Source organism: Oncorhynchus tshawytscha, linkage group LG13 (assembly GCF_018296145.1).
Source record: "Oncorhynchus tshawytscha isolate Ot180627B linkage group LG13, Otsh_v2.0, whole genome shotgun sequence".
Lineage (NCBI taxonomy): Eukaryota > Metazoa > Chordata > Actinopteri > Salmoniformes > Salmonidae > Oncorhynchus > Oncorhynchus tshawytscha.
The window spans coordinates 65207003-65225869 of record NC_056441.1 but is presented as its reverse complement, the minus strand read 5'-3'; the positions used below and the strand labels follow the sequence as shown (position 1 = coordinate 65225869).

The window sequence follows — 18867 nt, the reverse complement described above, 5'->3', positions numbered from 1 at the left end:
ATGATTATCATGTACAGTCAACTAGACTTGCTACTGCATTAGGGTGATTCCACTTCAGCATGGCCCAAAAATATTTATGTTATCACAGATTGTTCTGGGAATTCTCACAAAAACGTAATCGGGAGGAAGGATGTTTAACATGCTTTTTACATTTGTATCACAACATTGTTTTAGAACCATTTTAGGCCTTTTTAAAACCTAAACCTGCCTGCTGTAAGACCCTATGATCCGTGAACCGTACATGTTACAGACAACATCTTGGTGTTTGGAACAATATACTCTTTAAACACATTACATTTTGAGAATGTGCTCTCCATTTTATACATTGACATTATAGGTTATTAACCAATCACAGCTAGGGCTGTTATGGTGACCTGAGTCATGACTGCAGTCAAATTCCACGTGACCATTTAGTCATTGTAACTAGGCCTCTCCAAGCTCTTATGCTGCTGATGGTCATTAGTAGCCTACCAAACACAGCACTCTGTTGTCCATCTAATGACTCTGGCATCAATGCAAATGTAATCGAAAATGTAATCTATAGGCTATTCAATTGCGTGAGAAAACAGAGTTTTGATGGCTTCTATTAAAAAGAGGTTCCCATCAGCTTTCTATAGGCTAGGCTTACTATACTACTAACCTAATATTAAGAAAATTGCTTTGTTTTACAACAGGTGTATAGCCTACCTGGCTGGAATGAAAATGAACCATGGCAAAAGCGTCCTCCATTTGCTATTTAAGTGCATAGATTACAACAATTTCCCCCCCCCCCTGTCTCTGTTCTGATACAGGTGCATGACAATGGTCCATTCTAAATCAAAACTAATTTCACACATTCAGTATATTAATTAGCATACGTAAAGACAAGATTAAATTATGAATAGTCTGATGGGTGATATTATCACTTGTGATTTATATATAATTTAAACATTTTATTTCACCTTTATTTAACCAGGTAGGCTAGTTGAGAACAAGTTCTCATTTACAACTGCGACCTGGCCAAGATAAAGCAAAGCAGTGCGACACAAACAACAACAGAGTTACACATGTAATAAACAAACATACAGTCAATAACACAATAGGAAAGAAAGTATATATACAGTGTGTGCAAAAGAGGTAAGATAAGGGAGGTAAGGCAATAAATAGGCCATAGTGGCGAAATAATTACAATTTAGCAATTAAACACTGGAGTGAGAGATGTGCAGATGATGATGTGCAAATAGAGATACTGGGGTGCAAAAGAGCAAAAAAAAGTTAGTAGTTGGATGGGCTATTTACAGATGGGCTATGCACAGGTGCAGTGATTTGTGAGCTGCTCTGACAGCTGGTGCTTAAAGTTAGGGAGGGAGATATGAGTCTCCAGCTTCAGTGATTTTTGCAATTAGTTCCAGTCATTGGCAGCAAAGAACTGTAAGGAAAGGCAGCCAAAGGAGGAATTGGCATTGGGGGTGACCAGTGAAATATACCTGCTGGAGCGCGTGCTACGGGTGGGTGCTGCTATGGTGACCAGTGAGCTGAGATAAGGTGGGGCTTTACCGAGCAAAAAGATGGGGCTTTACCTAGCAAAAATGACCTGGAGCCAGTGGGTTTGGCGACAAATATGAAGCGAGGGCCAGCCAACGAGAGCATTCAGGTTGAAGTGGTGAGTAGTATATGGGGCTTTGGTGACAAAATGGATGGCACTGTGATAGACTGCATCCAATTTGCTGAGTAGAGTATTGGAGGGTATTTTGTAAATGACAACGCCGAAGTCAAGGATCGGTAGGATAGTCAGTGTTCAGAGGGTATGTTTGTTTAGCAGCATGAGTGAAGGATGCTTTGGTGCGAAATAGGAAGCCGATTCTAGATTTAATTTTGGATTGGAGATGCTTAATGTGAGTCTGGAAGGAGAGTTTACAGTCTAACCATCCACCTATTTGTAGATGTCCCCATATTCTAAGTCAGAACCGTCCAGAGTACTGATGCTGGACGGGCGGGCAGGTGCTGGTAGCGATCGGTTAAAGAGCATGCATTTAGTTTTACTTGCATCTAAGAACAGTTGGAGGCCACGGAAGGAGAGTACGGCATTGAAGCTTGTCTGGAGGTTAGTTAACACAGTGTCCAAAGAAGGGCCAGAAGTATACAGAATGGTGTCGTCTGCGTAGAGGTGGACCAGAGAATCACCAGCAGCAAGAGCGACATCATTGATGTATACAGAGAAAAGAGTCGGCACGAGAATTGAACCCTGTGGCACCCCCATAGAGACTGCCAGAGATCCGGACAACAGGCCCTCTGATTTGACACACTGAACTCTGTCTGAGAAGTAGTTGGTGAACCAGGCGAGGCAGTCATTTGAGAAACTAAGGTTGTTGAGTTTGCCTATAAGAATGTGGTGATTGACAGAGTTGAAAGCCTTGGCCAGGTCTATGAATACAGCTGCACAGTATTGTCTCTTATCGATGGAGGTTATGATATCATTTAGGACATTGAGCGTGGCTGAGGTGCACCCATGACCAGCTCTGAAACCAGATTGCATAGCGGAGGTACGGTGGGACTCGAAATGGTCTGTGATCTGTTTGTTAACTTGGCTTTCGAAGACCTTAGAAAGGCAGGATAGGTCTGTAGCAGTTTGGTTCTAGAGTGTCTCCCCCTTTGAAGAGGGGGATGACCGGGGCAGCTTTCCAATCTTTGGGGATCTCAGACGATACGAAAGAGAGGTTGAATAGGCTAGTAATAGGGATTGCAACAATTTTGTCTGATAATTTTAGAGAGGGTCCAGATTGTCTAGCCCGGCTGATTTGTAGGGGTCCAGATTTTGCAGCTCTTTCAGAACATCAGCTATCCTGATTTGGGTGAAGGAGAAATGGGGTAGGTTTGGGCAAGTTGCTGTGGGGGGTGCAGGGCTGTTGACCAGGGTAGGGGTGGCCAGGTGGAAAGCATGGCCAGCCGTAGAAAAATGCTTATTGAAATTCTCAATTATCGTGGATTTATTTATGTTTCCTAGCCTCAGTGCAGTGGGCGGCTGGGAGGAGGTGCTCTTATTCTCCATGGACTTTACAGTGTCCCAGACCTTTTTGGAAATTTCTCTTTGAAAAAGCTAGCCTTTGCTTTTCTAACTGCCTGTGTATATTGGTTCCTAACTTCCCTGAAAAGTTGCATATTGCGGGGGCTATTCGATGCTAATGCAGTACGCCACAGGATGTTTTTGTGCTGGTCAAGTGCAGTCAGGTCTGGAGTGAACCACGGGGTATATCTGTTCCTGGTTCTACATTTTTTTAATGGAGCATGCTTATTTAAGATTGTGAAGGAAGCACTTTTAAAGAATAACCAGGCATCTTCAACTGACGGAATGAGGTCAATATCCTTTCAGGATACCCGGGCCAGGTCGATTAGAAAGGCCTGCTCGCTGAAGTGTTTTAGGGAGCGTTTGACAGTGATGAAGGGTGACCCCTTAGAGGGTTGTTTGACTGCAGACCCATTACGGATGCAAGCAACGAGGCAGTGATAGCTGAGATCCTGGTTGAAGACAGCAGAGGTGTAATTTGGAGGGCAGGTTGGTTAGGATGATATCTATGAGGGTTCCTGTGTTTACGGATTTGGGGTTGTACCTGGTAGGTTCATTGATAATTTGTGTGAGATTGAGGGCATCAAGCTTAGATTGTAGGATGGCCGGGGTGTTAAGCATGTCCCAGTTTAGGTCACCTAACAGCACAAACTCAATCAATTCACATATGGTGTCCAGGGCACAGCTGGGGGTAGAAGGTGGTCTATAGCAAGCAGTAACGGTGAGAGACTTGTTTCTGGAAAGGTGGATTTGTAAAACTAGAAGCTCAAATTGTTTGGGCACAGACCTGGATAGTAAGACAGAACTCTGCAGGCTCTCTCTGCAGTAGATTGCAACTCCGCCCCCTTTGGCAGTTCTATCTTGTCGGAAAATGTTATAGTTAGGGATGGAAATTTCAGGGTTTTTGGTGGCCTTCCTAAGCCAGGATTCAGACACAGCTAGGTTGGCAGAATGTGCTAAAGTAGTGAATAAAACAAACTTAGGGAGGAAGCTTCTAATGTTACCATGCATGAAACCAAGGCTTTTACGGTTACAGAAGTCAACAAATGAGAGCGCCTGGGGAATGGGAGTGGAGCTAGGCACTGCAGGGCCTGGATTAACCTCTACATCACCAGAGGAACAGAGGAAAAGTAGGATAAGGGTACGGCTAAAGGCTATAAGAACTGGTCGTCTAGTACGTTTCGGAACAGAGAGTAAAATGAGCATGTTTCTGGGCGCGGAAGAATAGATTCAAGGCATAATGTACAGACAACGTGGAGGTAAACCTAGGCATTGAGTGATGATGAGAGAGGTATTGTCTCTAGAGACATCACCTAAACCAGGTGAGGTCACCGCATGTGTGGGAGGTGGGACAAGAGGGTTAGCTGAGGCATATTGAGCAGGGCTGGAGGCTCTACGGTGAAATAAGACAATAATCACTGACCAAAACAGCAATGGACAAGGCATATTGACATTAGGGAGAGGCATGCGTAGACGAGTGATCACAGGGTCCAGTGAGGAGCTGGGCGGGCTGGAGACACGGCGATTTAGACAGCTAGCGGGCCGGGGCTAGCAGGCTAGCAGAAGGGCCTTAGAGGGACGTTGCGACCGAAGAAGTCTGTTTTAGCCCCCTCATGCAGTTACATCGGCAGACCAGTTGTGATGGATCAGCAGGGGTTGCTTCAGGATAGAGACGTTAGCCAGGAGAAGCCAATCGGATAGCAGCTAGCTAGCTGCAATGATCCAGGTGAAGAGGTTCAGAGCTTGCGGTATGAATCCGGAGATATGGAGAAAAAGAAGTCCGATAAGCTCTGGGTTGAAACGCGCTGTGCAGACTGGCAGGAGTTGTCCGGGCTAAAGGTTAGCTGATGACCGCTAGCAGTGGCTAGCTGACTACTAGCTAGTAGCTAGCTTCTGTTGGGGGTTCCGGTTCTAAAGTAAAGAAACTAGCAGATCTATACCACATTGGGTGAGGCGGGTTGAAAAATCAAAAAAATATATGCGAAGAAAGAATATATAAAAAGATATATATATAAAGATATATACACGGGACACGACAAGATGAAGACAAAGACGCCTGACTGCTACGCCACTTGTGAATGATATATTATCACTTGTGAATGATGTATTATCACTTGTGAATGATGCCCAGCGTGTGCAGTAAAGGCAAGAAACAGCACATGCCTTTTTTCTGTGTGACCTTTTCAAATCATAGTCGCACACCTCATGTAGTCTAGCCCATAAGCCTATATGTTTTGATAAGGTATGTATAACAATTTAAGTGACCAAATTACTTCTTAAAATTAAGCACATTAATCCACTTTACAACTGGTGTAGAGCCTTACTGGTATACAAAGTTGGTGTGTGAGTTTCAAGTTTAGGGAAGATAAGTTTCACCATAAATATGCACCTTTATTAGACATTAGACATTAAGACATTAACATACAATTCTCTGCCAACAGCTCTGGTGGACATTCCTGCAGTCAGCAGGACAACTGCACGCTCCCTCAAAACTGTGGCATTTTAGAGTTACCTTTTATTGTCCCCCAGCACAAGGTACACATGTGTAATGATCATGCTGTTTAATCAGCTTCTTGATATGCCACATTTTCCAGGTTGATGGATTATCTTGGCAAAGGAGAAATGCTCACTAATAGGGATGTAAACAAATTTGGGCATTAAATTTGAGAGAAATAAGCTTTTTGTGCATATGGAACATTTCCAGGATATTTTACTTCAGTTTATGAAACATGGGACCAACACTTTACATGGTGCGTTGATATTTTTGTTCAGTGTAATTTGGGTTCTATCGCATCCCACAACTGTCCCAGAGTATGTTTGGAATATTTATTTCTCACACAGAAGGACAAGTTGACCAATAGAATAGGTCAACTTTTGTACTATGGGTGATAGTAGATTGACATAGGCTAGTGCTTTCGCTGTTCGTTAGGCAAATCATCTTGCTGGCTGACAAAAACTAAATGTGGACAGTTCTTCTAACATCTTCAATATGCACCTCGGAATTCGATAAGAGGGACAAGCGTGCAGTTACGTCCCCGATGTGTCCGTCTTCACTTGTAGCCTACTTCGGAGCTGAGATGCCTGTGAGAAGGACCCGATCACGTGACGGGCAATGGCTAATAACAATTGAGATATCTGAGAGAGTCATGTAAGTGAGAGGTGCTTTGGACCACGGCTGCCAAGAGAAGGGAATTATAATTATTATATTCAGCCCAAGGGCAACGGCCTTTTGGCCGCAAAAGGCATGGATTTTTTAGGGGGCATTACGGCCACACAAGGGAGATGCCGCCAATAAATTCAAGGCACGGTGAGAATATTATCAAGAACTTGTCAAATTATGAATGAGAGACTGATGAATTGTGTGCAGCCTGCACAAGAAACAAAGCAGAGCTCATGCCTTCCATGCAACTTTTTTCAAATCATCATTAGTCACATCATGCAGCCTTAGAATGTATAAAAAAATCTAAACATACAATGTTTCTATAACAACTATAGTTGTTAAATTAAGCATTTAGGAATACCTATTTCCTTGTTAAGCGCTCAATACAGAGTAGCTGCACGTGCATACTCCCTCGGAAATCATTTGGAGAAAATATCCTTTGTATTTCATTCTGCTAAATTCAAATGTATTCTTCATACTATAAAATAATATAAAATAATGCCATGGAATTCTAAGCCAATCTTGTATTACTATATGGCTAGTGTGGCTACATTACTACATTACTAGTGTGGCCCACAGCCATATGGCATAGCTAGATCAGGGCATAACATACGGACATTTCAGAGTATGCTATTCTGTTCTTCTGAAATAGACAACATTTTCTTTATAACATGTTTCTTAAGACCTGTTTAAAATAAACAATGGATTTATTGTGATTGTGAGGGCTATATTAAATGGATTTATTAGACTTTATTTTTTTAAATGTAGACGTTTCAAAAGGTCTGCATCAGTGGCTTGTAGGCTATGCGTGGAAACCAGGAGATGCTAAACGTGTTTATGTTAATTACCGTGAGACTGGCAGTTAGGAGTATGATGGCACCAATGTGTTGTCTGTATCATGTACGGTTCACGGATCATTGGGTCTTACAGGGGGCATGTATGGGTCAAAAAGTCCTAAAATGGGCACTTTCATCATGATTTTACAAAAAAATGTAATAAGCACATCAAACATTCTTCCTCCCAATGAAGTTTCTATGTGAGAATTTTGAGAACAATCTAACCCCCCCCAAAAAATTTTTTTTGGGAGCCATGCAGGCATGGAATCGTCCATTTAGTTGGGGTTTGTAAAGGATCTCTGTAAGTTCTGTGTGATTTCATCAAAGCCACCATTAGGTGATGATTATCTCCCAAGCATGCCTGACCTAATGGAAACAGGAGTTGCGTCCTGAATGGCACTCTATTCACTGTATTGTGCACTACTTTTAACCTGTCCAGGACTGGGGCCCCATTCCGCTAGCGGAACCCCTCACCAACAGCCAATGAAATTGCAGGGCACCAAATACAAATCAACAGAAATATCAAAAATCTAATTTCTCAAACATACAAGTATTAGGCACCATTTTTAAGATAACATTCATATTAATCCAGCCACAGTGTTTGATTTAAAAAATGCTTTACAGTGAAAGCTCCACAAACGATTATGTTAGGTCACCACCAACTCACAGAAAAACCCAGCCATTTTTCCAGCCAAAGAGAGGAGTCACAAAAAGCACAAATAGAGATAAAATTAATCACTAACCTTTGATGATCTTCATCAGATGACACTCATAGGACTTCATGTTACACAATACATATATGTTTTGTTTGATAAAGTGCATTATTATATATTTCATTGTCTGTAGAAAAGCCTGCCATATGAGTTCTGTTATACTCACAGACATGATTCAAACAGTTTTAGAAACTTCAGAGTGTTTTCTATCCAATATTAATAACAATATGCATATATTAGTATATGGGACTAAGTAGGAGGCAGTTCACTCTGGGCAAGCTATTCATCCAAAAGTGAAAATGCTGCCCCCTATCCCAAACAAGTTAATCAAAGTCCTATTTGGAACTCAGTCTGTACCTGCAAAGGGTGTAACTTGAGGCAGAGGATGTCTTCGTCACTGCTGCACACCTGAGCATACTCCACCAGGGGGTCCTGGATCTTCCTGGCCACAGACACAGCCTGTCTCAGGAGAGGGGGGTAGTCCCGGAAATCTGCCTGTGGATTGGAGAAATAGAAAAATAAAGTACCAGTCAAAAGTTAGGACACATCTACTCATTCAAGGGTTTTTCTTTATTTTACTATTTTATACATTGTAGAATAATAGTGAAGACATCAAAACTATGAAATAACACAACTAAACAAATCAAAATATATGTTATATTTGAGATTCTTCAAAGTAGCCACCCTTCGCCTTGATAACAGCTTCGCACACTCTTGGCATTCTTTCAATCAGCTTCACCTGGAATGCTTTTCCAACAGTCTTGAAGGAGTTTCCACATAAGCTGAGCACTTGTTGGCTGCTTTTCTCATCCAAAACCATCTCAATTGGGTTGAGGTCGGGTGATTGTGGAGGCCAGGTCATCTGATGCAGCACTCCATCACACTCCTTCTTGGTCAAATAGCCCTTACACAGCCTGGAGGTGAATAATCTTTTTTGGTTACAACATGATTCCACATGTGTTATGTCATTGTTGCGATGTCTTCACTATTATTCTATAATATAGAAAATAGTAAAAAGAAAGAAGAACCCTTGAATGAGTAGGTGTGTCCAAACTTATGACTGGTACTGTATGTAGAGTTAAGAGAAAAATCAATTTAACTGTCACTCACTCCACAATATTACAGTCATTGGCAATACATATTACATATTTAAAAACCACATTGTGGACCACTCAGAGAGAGTTTCTGGAGGTACAGTATGTAGAAATCCTCCAATGTAGACAAAATTGAGATGAGGAAATGTCTTGTGAGAATAAAGAAAACATGTTTGGGAAATGAGGGCAGGACTTGACCTCTGACTTCTTGCTGTTCATGTAGAGCATGGCCAGTTCATTATCAACCAGTTCCACCCCGATGGTGGGGAAGGAGGACTCCTGCTCCAGCTCACTGGCAGTGCGTTTAATGTCCTCAATCACCATCTGGGCGTCCCTGCACAGGGAGTGGAGGGGGAACATTACAAACGTTCAGGAAGTGCGTCCCAAATGGCACCCAAGTAGTGCACTATATAGGAAATAGGGTGCTGTTTGGGATGCAACCTCAGTCATGTTAGTAAGCTTCTTCAAACAGCAGTCTAAGAAGGCCACAGGTGAAAGAAACCAGGAGAGGGTTGCAAACCTGTTCTCCCCAGCTATAGCGATGATGTGAGGCTTCTTGCTGTTCAGAAACTTCTTCAGGGTTTCAATATCGTGGATCTAAAGGTATGGTAGGACAAATATTACAACATTTACTACAAATATGGTCAACAATGGATGGTATGGTTATCTGAGCTTCTTCAAAACTCTTGCTCTGTGTCCCAAATGGACCCTATTCCCTACAGAGTGCACTACTTCTTTCCGGAGCCCTATGGTACGAAAAAAAAGTATGAAAATGTATGCACTCACTACACTAATTGTAAGTCCCTCTGGACAAGAGCGTCTGCTAAATGACTAACATGTAAATAGGTGCCATTTAGGACTCACACTTGGTTTGGTTTTATATATACCTTTTTCTCCCTTTCATCCTCCCTCCATGCGTTCCTCCTCTTCAGGAAGTAAGGAAGCCTGAGGAAATCCCCCACCTCTCCGTCACCATTCACCAGGGCACAGAACACTGGGGTGTCTCTGTAGACAGACAGAGGTTTGCAGTGAATAATAACTATGTCACAAACATAGAGTTCCTATTAAATTTCTTGAGGGGTTATGTCATAAACCCTCAATGTTCCAGAATGGGGTGAAAATGGTAGCCATATTGGCCAGGGAGAAATCCAAACCAGTCTAATTCGAATGAATGGCAGTCGAGGCATACTTTGGAAAACAAAAGTAAGGCATGTGATTTTTAAAAATTGTGTAATAGAATTATTGTCAACCCAAAATATTTTCATATAATCATAAATACCGTTTTATACACATTTTCTGTATAAATAGCCTCTAAAATATATGCAAACAGACTGTAATTGTCAAACATTTTGTTTTCTTGGAAAGCTTTGAGTGCTATTATACTATATGATACAATATCAGTTCTTGTTGCATTTACAACTTGACTAAGTTCTATCATCAACTGATTTAGCCAGTGTATGGCTGTGGATTGACTGCATTGATGCAGTAAAGAGGTCAATGGAACTCAACCAAAATAATGGAAATACCATGGAAACGCGTGGGGTGAAAGATGCCATCGGGAAAAGATCCTGAATCTCCTCATTGCCCTCCAGCAAAATTAGACTACATTTAGGCTATTGTTTATATGTGTCATGGTCACCAATCAACTGCATTACAGTTAAAAAGACTGACTAACACCACTTCTCTGTGCAAGCTATGCGCCAGGTAGCCTAGTGGTTAGAGAGCTGGACTAGTAACCGAAAGGTTGCAAGATTGAATCCCCGAGCTGACAAGGTAAAAATCTGTCATTTGGCCCCTGAACAAGGCAGTTAACCCACTGTTCCTAGGCCGTCATTGAAAATAAGAATTTGTTCTTAACTAACTTGCCTAGTTAAATAAAGAATGTAAAAAATGCTACCAGATTATACAAAGGGAGTTAGCATAGCAGTTACTCAATACTTCTAAACCTGAGAAGGAACTACATCTAAATGTTATGCAGTGAAAACAGCCAAATATATCCAAATTGGACTTTAGTAACCATATTGTGGGCCAGACTTGACAAATATCCATTTTGATTGATCAGATTTGTGGAATGTGCGCCAATCCGGTGTCCTTCTATCCCCCACGGTCTGCGTTCCATCGACCTCTTACCACATCTATTGATTGAATGGAATTTTGGCATATTGGCAGTTTATTTGAGACAGTTAGAGAGACTTCCCTATATGGTGCACTACTTTTGCCCAGAGGCACATAGGGTCTAGTCAAAAGTTGTGCCCTACATAGGGACTAGGGTGAAATTTGGGACACAAACAAAGTGAAGTCAGAGACAGTGCGCAGTACTCTACCTGCTGGATGAGAAGGCCACTCCCAGCACGCGGATCCCTTTGCCGTGGGCCTCAGACATGAGCTCCTCATCCTCCTCCTCCACTTGTTGGTCAGGCCGATAGGGCGCCACCTTCAGCCAGTTATACAGCTTCCTGCTGCAGGCCTGAGGGGCGGGCAACCACTATCACAACACTGTAGCAGGCTCAACATACATCAATGCTCTGAGCCGCCTGCTTTGGAAAGTCAATACCAGAATAAGAAAATAAGTCATCAATACCACAGTAGCAATGACGTCACATCAAAGTAATGAAAAGAAGAAGTTTAAATGTTGAGGTAATGTCTTCACAATATATCAGAATAGATGTTGCTGCAGAAGATGTATCTTTGGGTGTGTGTGCGTGTGAGGGGGGAAGCGGGGGGGAGGAGTACCTTAATGATGTTCTCCTTTGCTTCTGCAATAAGTTTGTTCTTCAGCTCTTTCGCCATCTGCGGGTAAAGGAACTGTTTGAGGGATCGTTCAATGGCCAGAGTGCGCTGTCTGTTCCACTCCTGAACCTGGTGGCTGAACTCATCTCTGTAGTAAAACTGCTTTATCTCTTCATAGTACGCCTGGTCACCTCCGTACCTGCTCAACAAACATAGTGATATCATCGATACTTGACTGATTCAGGACAGTATACATGTAAAAAGAACACATTTTGGAATATGTTATTACATGGTATTAATATGTTATTACATGTTATTAATGGTTATTTCATGATATTAATGTTATTACACAAGCTCAGAACCTGCGTTGCAAATGTTACCCTACATCAGTGGTTCCCAAACTTTTTGTAGTCCCGTACCCCTTCAAACATTCAACCTCCAGCTGTGTAACCCCTCTAGCACCAGGGTCAGCACACTCTCAAATGTTGTTTTTTGCCATCATTGTAAGCCTGCCACACACACACTATACAATACATTTATTAAACATAAGAATGAGTGTGAGTTTTTGTCACAATCCGGTTCGTGGGGGAGTGACAAAGAGCTCTTATAGGACCAGGGTACAAATAAAAATAATCAATAATTTGCTCTTTATTTAGCCATCTTACATATAAAACCTTATTTGTTCATCAAAAATGGCAAATAACTCACCACAGATTAATGAGAAGGGTGTGCTTGAAAGGATGCACATAACTCTGCAATGTTGGGTTGTATTGAAGAGAGTCTCAGTCTTAAAGCATTTTCCACACACGGTCTGTATTTAGTTTTCATGCTAGTGAGGGCCGAGAATCCACTCTCACATAGGTATGTGGTTGCAAAGGGCATCAGTGTCTTAACAGCGCTTTTTGCCAAGGCAGGATACTCTGAATGCAGCCCTATCCATAAATCTGGCAGTGGCTTCAAATTAAATTACATTTCCACAGAACCGCTTGCAATTTCGATGAGGTTCTCTTGTTCAGATATCGGTAAGTGGACTGGAGGCAGGGAATGAAAGGGATAATGAATCCAGTTGTGTTCAGATATCGGTAAGTGGTAAGTCGGTAAGTTGTTCAGATATCGGTAAGTGGACTGGAGGCAGGGAATGAAAGGGATAATGAATCCAGTTGTGTGGTCCATTTCGGGAAAGTACCTTCGTAATTGCGCACCCAACTCACTCATGTGCTTCGCTATATCACATTTGACATTGTCCGTAAGCTTGAGTTAATTTGCACACAAAAAAAACATGATGATGGAAAGACCTCTGCATTGTCCTTGTTAATGCAGACAGAGAAGAGCTCCAACTTCTTAATAATAGCCTCAAGGCTTCTACACCTGCATTGCTTGCTGTTTGGGGTTTTAGGCTGGGTTTCTGTACAGCACTTTGAGATATCAGCTGATGTACGAAGGGCTATATAAATAAATTTGATTTGATTTGATTTGAATTCTGTCCCGCACATTGAATATACACTGCTCAAAAAAATAAAAGGGAACACTTAAACAACACAATGTAACTCCAAGTCAATCACACTTCTGTGAAATCAAACTGTCCACTTAAGAAGCAACACTGATTGACAATAAATTTCACATGCTGTTGTGCAAATGGAATAGACAACTGGTGGAAATTATAGGCAATTAGCAAGACACCCCCAATAAAGGAGTGGTTCTGCGGGTGGGGACCACAGACCACTTCTCAGTTCCTATGCTTCCTGGCTGATGTTTTGGTCACTTTTGAATGCTGGCGGTGCTTTCACTCTAGTGATAGCATGAGACGGAGTCTACAACCCACACAAGTGGCTCAGGTAGTGCAGCTCATCCAGGATGGCACATCAATGCGAGCTGTGGCAAGAAGGTTTGCTGTGTCTGTCAGCGTAGTGTCCAGAGCATGGAGACGCTACCAGGAGACAGGCCAGTACATCAGGAGATGTGGAGGAGGCCGTAGGAGGGCAACAACCCAGCAGCAGGACTGCTACCTCCTCCTTTGTGCAAGGAGGAGCAGGAGGAGCAGTGCCAGAGCCTTGTAAAATGACCTCCAGCAGGCCACAAATGTGCATGTGTCTGCTCAAACGGTCAGAAACAGACTCCATGAGGGTGGTATTAGGGCCCGACGTCCACAGGTGGCCGTTGTGCTTACAGTCCAACACCGTGCAGGACGTTTTTCATTTGCCAGAGAACACCAAGATTGGCAAATTCGTCACTGGCGCCCTGTGCTCTTCACAGATGAATGCTGGTTCACACTGAGCACATGTGACAGACGTGACAGTCTGGAGACACCGCGGAGAATGTTCTGCTGCCTGCAACATCCTCCAGCATGACCGGTTTGGCGGTGGGTCAGTCGTGGTGTGGGGTGGCATTTCTTTGGGGGGGCCACACAGCCCTCCATGTGCTCGCCAGAGGTAGCCTGACTGCCATTAGGTACCGAGATGAGAACCTCAGACCCCTTGTCAGACCATATGTTGGTGCGGTTGGCCCTGGGTTCCTCCTAATGCAATACAATACTAGACCTCATGTGGCTGGAGTGTGTCAGCAGTTCCTGTAAGAGGAAGGCATTGATGCTATGGACTGGCCCGTCCGTTCCCCAGACCTGAATCCAATTGAGCACATCTGGGACATCATGTCTCGCTCCATCTACCAACGCCACGTTGCACCACAGACTGTCCAGGAGTTGGCAGATGCTTTAGTCCAGATCTGGGAGGAGATCCCTCAGGAGACCATCCGCCACCTCATCAGGAGCATGCCCAGGCGTTGTAGGGAGGTCATACAGGCACGTGGAGGTCACACACACTACTGAGCCTCATTTTGACTTGTTTTAAGGACATTACATCAAAGTTGGATCAGCCTGTAGTGTGGTTTTCCACTTTAATTTTGAGTGTGACTCCAAATCCAGTCCTCCATGGGTTGATACATTTGATTTCCATTGATCATTTTTGTGTGATTTTGTTGTCCGCACATTCAACTATGTAAAGAAAAAAGTATTTAATAAGAATATTTCATTCGTTCAGATCTAGGATATGTTATTTTAGTGTTCCCTTAATTTTTTTGAGCAGTGTAGTTGCGGAGAGTCCCTGTAATTCTAGATTCAGATCATTCAGGCGAGAAAAAACATAACCCAGATAGGCCACTCGTGTGAGAAACTCGTCATCATGCAAGAGGTCAGACAAGTGAAAATTAGTAAAGAAAACTTTAAGCTTGTCTCTTGTCAATATTTTGCCCCTTGATAACCAGCGCACTTCTGTATGTTGTAAAAGCGTTATTTGGTCACTGCCATTTTCATTGCATAATGCAGAAAATACATGAGCGTTCAGGGGCCTTGCTTTAACAAAGTTAAGCATTTTCACTGTCGTGTTCAAAACGTCTTTCAAGATGTCAGGCATTCCCTTGGCAGCAAGAGCCTCTCGGTGGATGATGCAGTGTACCCAAGTGGCGTCGGGAGCAACTGCTTGCACATGTGTTACCACTCCACTATGTCTCTCTGTCATGGCTTTTGCGCAATCAGTACAGATACCAACACATCTTGACCACCAATGTCTATTTGATGTCACAAAGCTGTCTAGTAGTTTTAAAATATCCTCTCCTGTTGTCCTGGTTTCCAGTGGTTTACAGAAGAGGATGTCTTCCTTAATTGACGCCTCATAAATGTAACAGACATATACCAGGAGCTATACCAGGAGCTATACCAGGAGCTGTGCCAGGCCCGCCACGTCTGTTGACTCATCCAGCTATAACGCATAGAATTCACTGGCTTGTATACGAATCAGTAATTGTTTCAAAACAACTCCTGCCATGTCACTGCTGTGAAACAGTGTTGTTTGATGTATAGTCTGTATTGTCTATATAATTTTTGGGGGCCTTTTCCCCAAGCATTGTCCCAGCCATATCTGCGGCAGCAGGAAGAATTAAGTCCTCCACAATAGTAGGGGCTTGTCTGTCCTAGCCACTCGGTAGCTCACCATATAAGACGCTTCTAGCCCCTTCTTATTAATGGTATCTGTTGCTTTTATACATGTTTTACTAATCGAAAGCCGTCTTAATTCTCGCTCAAAAAATTCCTGTGGTTTATTTTTCAAATTGGCATGTTTAGTTTCTAAATTTCTGTGCAAGAGCAAAGGTTTCCCGTGATAGAGTAATGGTTAATGTGATTGGATGTTAATTATTTGACTAGGCTACCTGTATTTGACATTGTGTTGTTATTTCGAAGAAACACTAGATGGTTTATTTTTTATTTTTGGCAGTGAAACGAGGCTACTCAGGCGAGAAAAAAACATCACCCAAATGTATAGCCCTGTTGGAAAATCTAAATGGACTGTTTGAAAATGTGAATCACATTTTTATTTGGCTTACCCCCGATGGCATTGCACGTATCCCTGGGAATACCGCCCTACATAAATACACTAAATTTGACCAGAGCGTAGTGCAATATTTAGTGAATATGGTGCCATTTGGGATGCTGACAATGTTATTAATATGTTATTACACAACGTTATAATAAAAAGCCCTCACCCCTTCACTCCAATCAGGTCAATACAGATGTTTATGGTGAGCAGGCCCTCTTCCTCTGCCTGGAACATCTTGAGGAACTGGTCTCCATTCAGCTCCTTTACAGGCTTGTTTTTCAGATACTTAAAGGAGTAACCATAATGGGCCTCATCCACATCCTATCGGAGAGATTAGACCACATACATGTCTGGTAGAATACTTCAAACTAGATCACGACATATTAATATATGCACTAACTGTAAGTCACTAAATGACTAAATGTAAAAATATGAGTCAATGAAACGAACATGTTAGATGTATTTTTTCTATACAGTATGTACTGTGCCATCAGAAAGTATTCATACCCCTTGACTTATTACACATTTTGATGTCTTACAGCCTGAATTCAAAATGTATTAAACTGATTATGTTTTCCCCTCACCCATCTACACACAATACCCCATAATGACAGTGAAAACATTTTTTTTTTTTTTGCAGATATATAAAAAATGAAATACAGAAATATCGCATTCACTTAAGTATTCACACCGATGAGTCAATACTTTGCAGAAGCACCTTTGGCGGTGATTACAGATTTGAGCCTTCTTGGGTATGTCTGTATCAGCCTTGCACATCTGTATTTGGGGATTTTATCCCATTCTTCCTTGGAGATTTACTAAAGCTCTGTTAAGTTAGATGGGGAATGGCAGTGAACAGCAGTCTTCAACTCTTTCCACAGATTTTCAATGTGATTCAAGTCTGGGCTTTGGCTGGGTTTCACATTCTTGTTCTGAAGCCATTCGAGCGTTGCTTTGGCTGTATGCTTGGGGTCATTGTACTACGTTTCAAAAGTTTGGGGTCACTTCGAAATGTCCTTGTTTTTGAAAGAAAAGCACATTTTTTGTCCATTAAAATAACACCAAATTGATCAGAAATACAGTGTAGACATTGTTCATGTTGTAAATGACTATTGGAGCTGGAAGCGGCTGATTTTTAATGGAATATCCACATAGGCATACAGACGCCCATTATCAGCATGTCACACCCTGATCTGTTTCACCTGTCCTCGTTATTGTCTCCTGGGCGCTCTCCAAGGGTGCTCTCCTGGGCTACGGCAGTTTGGTAACAACAATCTGTCATTTGGAGGAATTCATGACAGAGGTGAGAAGTTTTTGAGTCTCCTGTATCCGGGAGAAAGGTGGCCAGCAAACTGCTTGACTTACGTCAACTCCCGTAGTGTGGCAGACTACGCGGTGGACTTTTGCACATTGGCCGCCGAGAGTACCTGAATTCCGGAGTCTCTTTTCAATACTTTTCTGCACGGATTATCTGAGGAGATTAAGGATGAGCTAGCTGCTCGGGAACTGCCGGTGGACCTTGACTTCCTTATCACTTTAACCATTAAAATTGACGGACGCTTAAGGGAAAGCAAGAGTGAGAGGAGGTCTGGTCTCGGGCACACTCGTGCACCCGATATGGTGCGTTCACCTCCTATGGAATCCGGGGAGTTTCTGAAGGCAGCTCTTCCGAGAGGAGTCAAAGCCACCCGAGCTCTCTCGTGAATCTATGACGGGTGAGTTGGATACTCCTGAGCCTATGCAGTTGCGAAGAACTAGGCTATCAGTTTGGGAGCGCTCACGGAGGATGAACAGTAACTGTTGTCTTTACTGTGGAGGGGCAGGACATTTCATACCTACCTGCCCTATTAGGTAACCCTTGTCTTTAGTGGGTACCAGTACTATGGTGAGTCAGACTTTGAGTTCCCTAACTCCCATCACCTGCACACCCCTTTTTGCTCTTGTGCTGTGGGGAGACCAATCTAAGTCTCTCCGAGTGCTCATTGACCACAGTGAGACAATACAGTTCCTCCTCATGACATCTCCCCATGTTCCGGTTGTGTTGGGATTTTCCTGGCTCCAAAAAAGCACAATCCTGTGATTGACTGGACCACAAGCTCCATCCTGAGTTGGAGCCCATTTTGCCATTCCCACTGCCTTCAAGCAGCACAGAACTTCCTCATGTCACCTTCCTCAGGATGTTAACAAGACTGTGGATGTCTCTGCTATCCCCACAGAATACCATGAACTCCTAGAAGTTTTCAGTAAGGCACGTGCTACTTCCCTTCCCTCGCACCGTCCTTATGATTGTGCCATTGATCTTCTCCCAAGCACTACACCACCTCGGGGTCGTTTGTATTCTCTGTCTGGACCAGAGACCAAAGCTATGGAGGAGTACATAGGAGTCTCTGGCCACTGGAGCCGTCCGTCCATCTGCATCTCCTGCCGGTGCAGGGTTTTTCTGTGGAGAAGGACAATACCCTGCGTCCGTGCATTGACTACCGGGGACTTAATGACATCACTGTCAAGAATCGTTACCCCCTTCCTCTCCTCGGCATTTGAACCTTTCCAGGGGGCCACCATATTTTCCAAGTTGGACCTTTGAAATGCCTACCACCTGGTTCAGATACGTGAGGGGGATGAGTGGAAGACAGCCTTCAACACAGCCAGTGGACATTATGAGTACCAGGTCATGCCATTTGGACTCACCAACGCCCTTGCTGTTTTCCAGGCTTTGGTCAATGATGTGCTTCGGGACATGCTAAACCGGTTTGTGTTCGTGTACCTTGACGACATCCTGTTTTTTTCATGTTCTTCATGTCAGACAGGTCCTTCAGCACCTCTTATGCAAATGTATAAAAATTGTTAAACTGAAATACCTTATTTACATAAGTATTCAGACCCTTTGCTATGAGACTCGAAATTGAGCTCAGGTGCATCCTGTT

The 18867-nt window shown here is 43.0% G+C and overlaps 1 protein-coding gene across 1 annotated transcript in view; it reads right to left on the bottom strand.

The window, feature by feature from the left end:
• The window catches only part of LOC112265506 (transcription elongation factor SPT6), a 33470-nt gene that overhangs the window by 7410 nt on the left and 7193 nt on the right, over nt 1–18867 (bottom strand). Inside the window, exons 16-22 of the mRNA XM_024442864.2 lie at nt 16110–16264; nt 11580–11775; nt 11171–11313; nt 9734–9851; nt 9367–9443; nt 9045–9180; nt 8110–8247 (exon numbers count right to left, since the gene is read on the bottom strand). Coding sequence (XP_024298632.1) covers nt 8110–8247; nt 9045–9180; nt 9367–9443; nt 9734–9851; nt 11171–11313; nt 11580–11775; nt 16110–16264 — 963 coding nt within the window. The remainder of the gene's footprint in view (nt 1–8109; nt 8248–9044; nt 9181–9366; nt 9444–9733; nt 9852–11170; nt 11314–11579; nt 11776–16109; nt 16265–18867) is intronic.